Source organism: Solanum lycopersicum, chromosome 4, assembly GCF_036512215.1.
Source record: "Solanum lycopersicum chromosome 4, SLM_r2.1".
Taxonomy (NCBI): domain Eukaryota; kingdom Viridiplantae; phylum Streptophyta; class Magnoliopsida; order Solanales; family Solanaceae; genus Solanum; species Solanum lycopersicum.
In genome coordinates this window covers 1,237,010-1,244,886 of record NC_090803.1, presented here as the reverse complement: position 1 = coordinate 1,244,886, position 7,877 = coordinate 1,237,010, and the positions used below count along the sequence as shown (strand labels likewise).

Below are 7,877 nucleotides of genomic sequence, written 5' to 3'. Positions count from 1 at the left end.
TCTCTCTCTCGCACACATATAAGGAAGCACTACGTACATGCAAAAAGCATAATATATAAATATATCTTTTTATTTGATTTTATTAATTGATATTTATGTTTTTCAATTTTGATTGTACAAAAGTAAAACACTTAAACTTGTGCACGTCTAAATCTAAAAAAATATATATATATATACTAATTTAAGATCTGGTTAAATGACATTTTTATATATTATGCTTTAAACAAAAGTGGAAAACTTGAAAGTGACATCCATTATAAATTTATAATATGGCAAATTTTAATACATCACCTCTAGACTTCCAACATTTGACAACTCTCTCTTTGTGGGTCTCTATATCATGTCTCTAACACACATTGCTTCTTCTTGTGCCTTTTTTATTTTATCACTTTAAAACTCCCCTATTCTCTTTTCTTCATTTGCATGTGATTTTATCTCTTTTTCTCATCAACAAATTAAACCTAGAACACCTTGATAAATTTTTGAAGCTTTAAGGGTTTTGAAAATGTTGCCTCATGATCAAGAGAATAGTAGTAACATCCATGGTGGTTCGAGTAACGTTCTTGTACGTGCTCGAATGGATAACATCTCACTTCAGATCGAACCAAATGGTCCAACGTGTGACGTTAGTCCTCGCGTGAACGATGATAGAATCTCGAATCATCAACAATCACATCATGCTAAATTATCAATTCTTCGTGAATCTTTACACCCCGTTACACTTAAGGTACACTTTTAACTTCTCTACACCGATAATATATTGTATACACTCGATGTATATCATTGTATATTTTAGCGGTATATCGACCTAAACTCCTTTTTCTTTTTGTAGTTTGAAGATGTTTCATACACTATCAAATTGAAAAGTAACAAAGGGGGTTATTTTTTTTCACATCAACAAAAGCAAAATAGAGTGATACTTCAAAATGTCATGGGAATAGTTAAGCCTGGTGAACTTTTGGCCATGTTAGGTCCATCAGGAAGTGGTAAAACAACTCTCCTAACATCGTTAGCTGGTCGATTACACGGTAAATTCTCCGGTAACATAACTTACAACGATCAACAATTTTCAAGCTCGATGAAACGAAAAACTGGTTTCGTGACACAAGATGATGTGTTATATCCTCATTTAACCGTTTTCGAGACGTTGACATACGCTGCTTTGTTAAGATTACCTAGTAAATTAACAAAAGAAGAGAAAATTGAGCAAGTAGAGTTAGTTATTATGGAATTGGGGTTAACAAGATGTAGAAATAGTATGATTGGTGGACAATTATTTAGGGGAATTTCAGGTGGAGAGAGAAAAAGAGTGAGTATTGGACAAGAAATGTTAGTGAATCCAAGCTTATTGTTACTCGATGAACCAACTTCAGGGCTTGATTCGACTACAGCTCAACGTATAGTGGCAACGTTACGTTGGTTGGCTAGAGGAGGTCGGACCGTGGTCACAACGATACATCAACCTTCTAGTACGTTGTTTAGAATGTTCGATAAAATTATCGTCTTGACGGAAGGTTGTCCGATTTATTATGGGAAAAGTAGCCTTGTTATGGAATATTTTGCATCGATAGGCTATGCTCCTGGATTCAATTTCATGAACCCTGCTGATTTTCTACTTGATCTTGCTAATGGTATGACATACTTTAATTTCTCTCTGTAGACGTAGAATGTATATATACTTTTATTTAGAAATAATTTAAATTTCCCTTTTACCCTTTATGAGATAATTTTATAATTATACAAATATCTATGATCTGCTTTAGGTCTCACGATTAATAAATGATTGATCTATTTAATTTAATGACCATAATCAAGATTATTCATAAATTAAGACAGAGAAAATTCTACTTATAAAGTACATAGAACTTCCTTTCATAAATGCTATTTATTTTATGTGAGAGTTTCCTAATTGAGTGTAAATCAAGTTTCAAGCCAAAATGAGACAATTTAAATGAATCTTTTTCTCCATAAATTGGGTGATTAGTGTAAAAGTGGTTGAAATTTGACTTAATGGACCATAGTTCTCTATATTTTGATTGCGTCAGTTTTATATTCTCTCTAAATTTCTATAAGAAATCTTCTTTTTTCATCTATAAGAGATCTGAAAATAAAAGACGATTATTATTTTTAGAGCATTATCTTTCTTCCTATCCTCTTTAGTAAAAATCAAGTTTTTGGTAATAATAATTTAGATAATCTACTTTTCAGACACAAGTGAAACAATTAGTACTTAATCAATGAGTGTTTTAGCTTAAATTAAACTTTAATTTGTCCCCTCCTCTAGCCCTTTAATTTATAAAGTTTTCGTATCATTTTCTTCTTTTTTTTAAACCTTTTCAGTTGGTCCCATTGTCCTTTTAATATTATTAACTAAAAATAACATTCTACATAAAAAATACAAAAATTAAAGATTCTCACACGACTTTATGTTGCCATGGTACAACAATTGTTTATCATATGTTACATAAATAAAATCAATTAATTAATTGTCCTTATATGAATTTGTCAAATAAATAAATTAATTTTTATTTTGCAGGTATTACACATGATACAAGGCATTATGATCAACATGAACTTATTATGAAACAAGATCAATCTGAAAATCAAAATGCAACCAAACAGTCCTTAATTTCCTCTTATAGGAAAAATATTTATCCTTTATTGAAAGAGGAAATTAATCAAAGTTGCAAGCGTTCGATTCGCTCATCATCAATAAGTACGCGATAATCTCTCATTTAACTTGTTATATATACAAATGAAATTATATATCTGAATCATCGTAAAAGGTCTAAATATACCACTTTTATTTGTCAGGTCGCGACCATCAATGGACCACAAGTTGGTGGTTGCAATTTAAGGTTTTGCTTGGTAGAGGACTTAAAGAAAGAAAACATGAAGCCTACTCTGGTCTAAGAATTTTCCAAGTGATGTCTGTTTCATTTCTATCTGGACTCTTATGGTGGCATTGTAATACTAATCATATAATGGATCAGGTAATGTTCAAAATTTCCTATATAGCCATTCTATGGTTATTTTATTAGGTTATGAATTGTGTGGTCGTCTTATCTAAAAGGTTGATCAGTTAGAAATAATATATTTTATTTATTTTATTATATTTTTAACACGCACACGTGATGGGATTTTCTTTCATGGGCTAACTGTGAGACTTGAATTCCGCCTCAAATGTCATGTTAAATTATGTTACATTTTTATTTATTTATGTTTTTTCAATATACAAAAATTCCTAACAAGGTGATTGTATCCAACAGGTGGGATTACTATTTTTCTTCTCAATATTTTGGGGATTTTTCCCTCTCTTTAGTGCCATATTTGCATTCCCACAAGAGCGTCCAATGCTCATAAGAGAGCGTTCATCCGGCATGTATCGCCTTTCGTCTTACTACTTTGCACGAAGCGTGGGTGATTTACCTATGGAACTTGTACTTCCAACAATCTTCGTAACAGTAACATACTGGATGGGTGGTCTAAAGCCAAAATTTCTCACGTTCATATTGACCCTTTTGATCATACTTTTAAATGTGCTAGTGTCTCAAGGAATTGGCCTAGCACTTGGTGCAATACTAATGGATGTGAAACAAGCCACAACATTATCTTCAGTGTTGATGCTTGTGTTTTTGCTAGCAAGTGGATACTACATTCAACATATTCCTATTTTCATTGATTGGCTCAAGTACATCTCATTTAGCCACTATTGTTACAAACTTCTACTTGGAGTACAATATTCAAGAAATGAGGTTTATGAATGTGGAATTGGGAAATATTGTGAAGTTTTGGAATTTCCACCTATTAAGTATCTTGGAATTGACAATTTGGTACTTGATGTGGTGGCATTGGTTGTTATGTTGGTGGTGTATAGGCTATTGGCTTATGTTGCTTTGAGGTTGTGGCATCAATGACTAAAGTGAGTGTGTGTGAGAGAGAGAGACTTTTGAATTAGACAAGATTTAATTTATATTATTTTCTTGAAGTTTATTAAATAAAATATTAACAAGTATAATTATAAACCTTAGACAAGAAAATTTGTTGCTATGAAATGTGAATTGTGCTATATATATACAAACTATTATTGTTTATTGTCTTTGCTTCTTCTTTCATGTTTTTAACTTTTCCGTAGGAGCTTCGATCCTTTTCTTTCTCTTGAATTTCAATCAACAGATTCAAGATCGAATATAGAGGATATTTATCGTTCAATCCTATTTGATCTATTAGAGCTTCGAACTAACATATTTAAGATTGAAAATGAAGAATGCTTACCATATGAGTAATCTGATTAGAAAGATTTTTTTAAAAAAAATTATGCTTAGTGATTTAAAGGAATGTCAATGGTGTTATTAATTATGCCCCTAATTGATGTGATAGAAATTAGAAAAAGTGGCAAAGTATCTTATTCTTGAATGACATGAGTAGAACCTAACTTTGATGTCTTTATAGAAAATTAAAAAAAAATAAAAATAGAAATACATAATATCTACTAATTTCTTAATTATAGTGCATCCCTTTATCTTTCATATCGACCAAGGATTGCCACAATTAATTTTTATGGAACATCGTAGATGTGCATCCAACTATATATGTCGTGTTTGTACGATACAAAATATTATTTTTTTTAAATAATTGGTTAAATATTTTGAAAATAAATTTATCTAAAAAGGTAAGTTTTTTAAAAATGAAGGAAATGATCGACTTTTCTAGTGAAAACTATACGGTAAAAAAATTTTATATATGATATTCCAGATTACTAGTATTTTTCCTTTTCAACACATCTCATCTTCAAAATACTGTTAGGATATATTTTTTTACGTACTTATTAAACACAAACAAATAAGTAAAAACCCCACTTATTTTTGAACACTCACCCTTCCAAGTTAATGTTTTTTTTTATCCTTTTATTAGTGAGTTTCATTAATGGAAGAAAAACATTTAATTACATAAGTTTGTCCTTTAAATAAGTTGATCCTTAATTTATATATGTTCTTCAAATGAGTTGATTGTTAATTTTTTTTTTATCAGTCGAACTTATACGATATCATAATGCAAACATATAAATTTATGTCCTGAAAAAATAAGAGTTTTTATCGTAAGAAATAAAAATTAAAGACCAACACAAAGTATGAATGACCCAAAGATAAGCTTAGGTCCCCAAAGATTCAAACATCACTCTTTTTCACTTTATATGAATATCGCTGATTGTAACATTTGTAAATGAAATTGATAAATGAATAGAAAAATACTAGTTTTAAATAATTGATATTGCATGTCTTAAAAAGACAAACTATTGGATATTAGAAATGAAAAATCAAATTGACGAAATGATAATTGAAGATTCATATCGTCGATTTCAATTATCGAGTATCACATCGTCCATTATTATTCAATGGACATCTAAATAAACCCATTGGGCCACTTTTTCATATCAAGCTAAGGTTTTTGACTCAAATAAGGCCCAAAAGCCCCATTAGGCAGTTCGTAGCCTTAAAAATGGTTTGATTTTGATATTTTATTGTAAGTAAGAAAAGTTTTATAAAAATAACCTTTATGAGAGCAAAAAGGAAAAATTACATAAATTAATATATTTTAAAAAATAATTACTAATTTTAGCGATATTTTTTATTTCTATTTATAGCAATACTGTGATAAATCTGTAATGTGTATTAAAAGTGAATTATGTATGCAATATATTTGAATTATAATTGTTTTTGAAATATATTATGTTTGTTTAGTAAAAAATTATCACATTATATTATAAATGTATTAAAATATGCGATAAGTGTGTTATCCATCATTAAAACTTGTATTACATGTGAATAATAAATTGTTCTTTGTAATATGTAATAAACTTGTATTATAAATGAATTAAAAGTGGATAAATGAAAAAAATATTATTGCCATAAATGGTAAAATAATTTTTTATCATAGTATATTTATGTAAATTTCCCGAGAAAAAATGATATGATACGAAAGCCTAAAGATTTTATAATAGTAATATATCTATAGAAGGTAATTATGAACAGAAGTGCAATATACTTATGTATACTATTAATGTATACAAATAAGATATAAGTAATGTATATGTATTTGCCATGTAACAATCAATGTATATAAAAAAAATTAATCAAATACAATAAGTGTACATCAACTAAATAAACATGCTAAATAAAAATATATACAAAAACAAATTGCAAGTATTTAACCAATGATAATCCACTAATTCGAAATAATTATTTACTAGTTTTAAGGAGAAATAAAAAAAATTAGAGAAATAATTGAAAGTTAGAAGAAAGATGATGAGTAGTATTAAACATTTTTTTAGTGTTTCAAAAATAATTTTAAAATGTCGATAAATTACTTTTGGGTCAATATGTATCAAGTTTTTATTTGTCTATTAATTGCTAATTAAAATTAAGCTATATTATACTTATATGTAATAGTTGTATATATTTGTCAATTCTCGAATAAGAAATGGTGATATTTCGACCTAGCTAAACATTTTTGTTTTAAAAAAAATAGTCTTCTTTTAAGAGAATTCAAACTTTATTAATAAAATAGAGGTTCAAGACATTTTAAAATAATAAATAACATGTTCGATCAATTGACCCAAAGTTTTATCGATCAAACATAAGTTTTAGTTTTTTTCAATAAAACAAATGTTCCTGATATTTCAAAATAGTGAATTGGCACAGGTTTCATATTAGTAATATTATAATAGGATATATGTTGATTTTCGCACATATATATGTCTTTAACTTCAGGTGTTCATAAATAGATACATACGTATATATGTATTATGTTACGTAAGATGCATGTGATATATATATATGTTTAACTTTATATAAGTTTGAATATTTATTTATGATATTCAAATTTAAAAAACATAAATATTAATTGCGATCAAATTGAATAACACATTTATGTATTATGCTATTACGATATTTGCCAACTGATATATTCCAAATATCCTTACTACTTGGAACTGAAAAAAGGAATTTCCTGTGAAGTCTATATTATACCAAGAATTTTTTGTAATATCCAAAAGAACAACATAAATCCTTTAGCATTTGTCCTTAAATAATGCAAAATAAAGAAAATCATATGCCTTCCAATTTTTTTTTTACTTTTTGCTCAATGATAGAGTTTTTTATTAGTATCCGGTTAAATTTGAATTCGTGATAAAAATTAAGGGGCAGCATTATATTATGGGTAACGTGTTTTCTAAAAAAGGTGATTTTATATCGTAAAATCAAATTCGATACCTTTAATGAAGACGTCGATAATGTATTTATCTCTCCCGCGGGTGTTAGATTTCACCAAGGGACATGATAATATGAATAAGCAAATACACAAACTAGCCAAGATAATTCAACATCTACAAAACCTTAGTCAAGAATGTCGATAATAAATGCACTGAAGTCAAGATTTTCACTAAGGAATATGATAATATGAATAAGCAAATAAACAAACTAGCGAAGAGAATTAAACATGCATCTACAAAACCTCTAGTCAAGGACATCAATAATGTATTTATCACTCCGGTGGATAGTCAAGATTTTCACTAAAGAATATAATGATATAAAAAAGCAAATACGCAAACTAGCTAAAAGAATTCAATATCTACAAATTTATTCATATATATATATATATATATATATATATATATTATCCTATCTGACTCCGGCCCGATACTCATCTACCACAATTGGTGAAAATTATATGCCTTGTATATCTAAGCATCTGATGCTAAAATTCTCAAGTCTCAGATTGGACTTGTGACATGATATTCATGTTATTATTATTCCCATTTCACAAGATGTTATTATTATTATTATTAATATATTCCCACTTATGTGTAACATGACTAT

General features: G+C 28.2%; 1 protein-coding gene across 1 annotated transcript; it reads left to right on the top strand.

Moving 5' to 3' along the window:
• Positions 1 to 286: 286 nt before the first annotated feature.
• On the top strand, positions 287 to 4,094 carry ABCG7 (ABC transporter G family member 7). The gene is made up of 5 exons (XM_004236936.5): positions 287 to 727; positions 833 to 1,631; positions 2,537 to 2,716; positions 2,815 to 2,993; positions 3,270 to 4,094. Exons 1-5 carry the CDS (start codon positions 506 to 508, stop codon positions 3,915 to 3,917), a joined length of 2,028 nt encoding a protein of 675 aa, XP_004236984.1. The 5' UTR covers positions 287 to 505; the 3' UTR covers positions 3,918 to 4,094.
• The last annotated feature ends 3,783 nt before the right edge of the window (positions 4,095 to 7,877 follow it).

Coding starts and splice junctions, on each gene's coding strand:
- ABCG7 (XM_004236936.5), top strand. CDS start 506: ATGTTGCCTCATGATCAAGAGAATAGTAGTAACATCCATGGTGGTTCG. Junction 1,632..2,536: donor TCTACTTGATCTTGCTAATG/GTATGACATACT, acceptor TTTATTTTGCAG/GTATTACACATGATACAAGG. Junction 2,717..2,814: donor GATTCGCTCATCATCAATAA/GTACGCGATAAT, acceptor TTTATTTGTCAG/GTCGCGACCATCAATGGACC.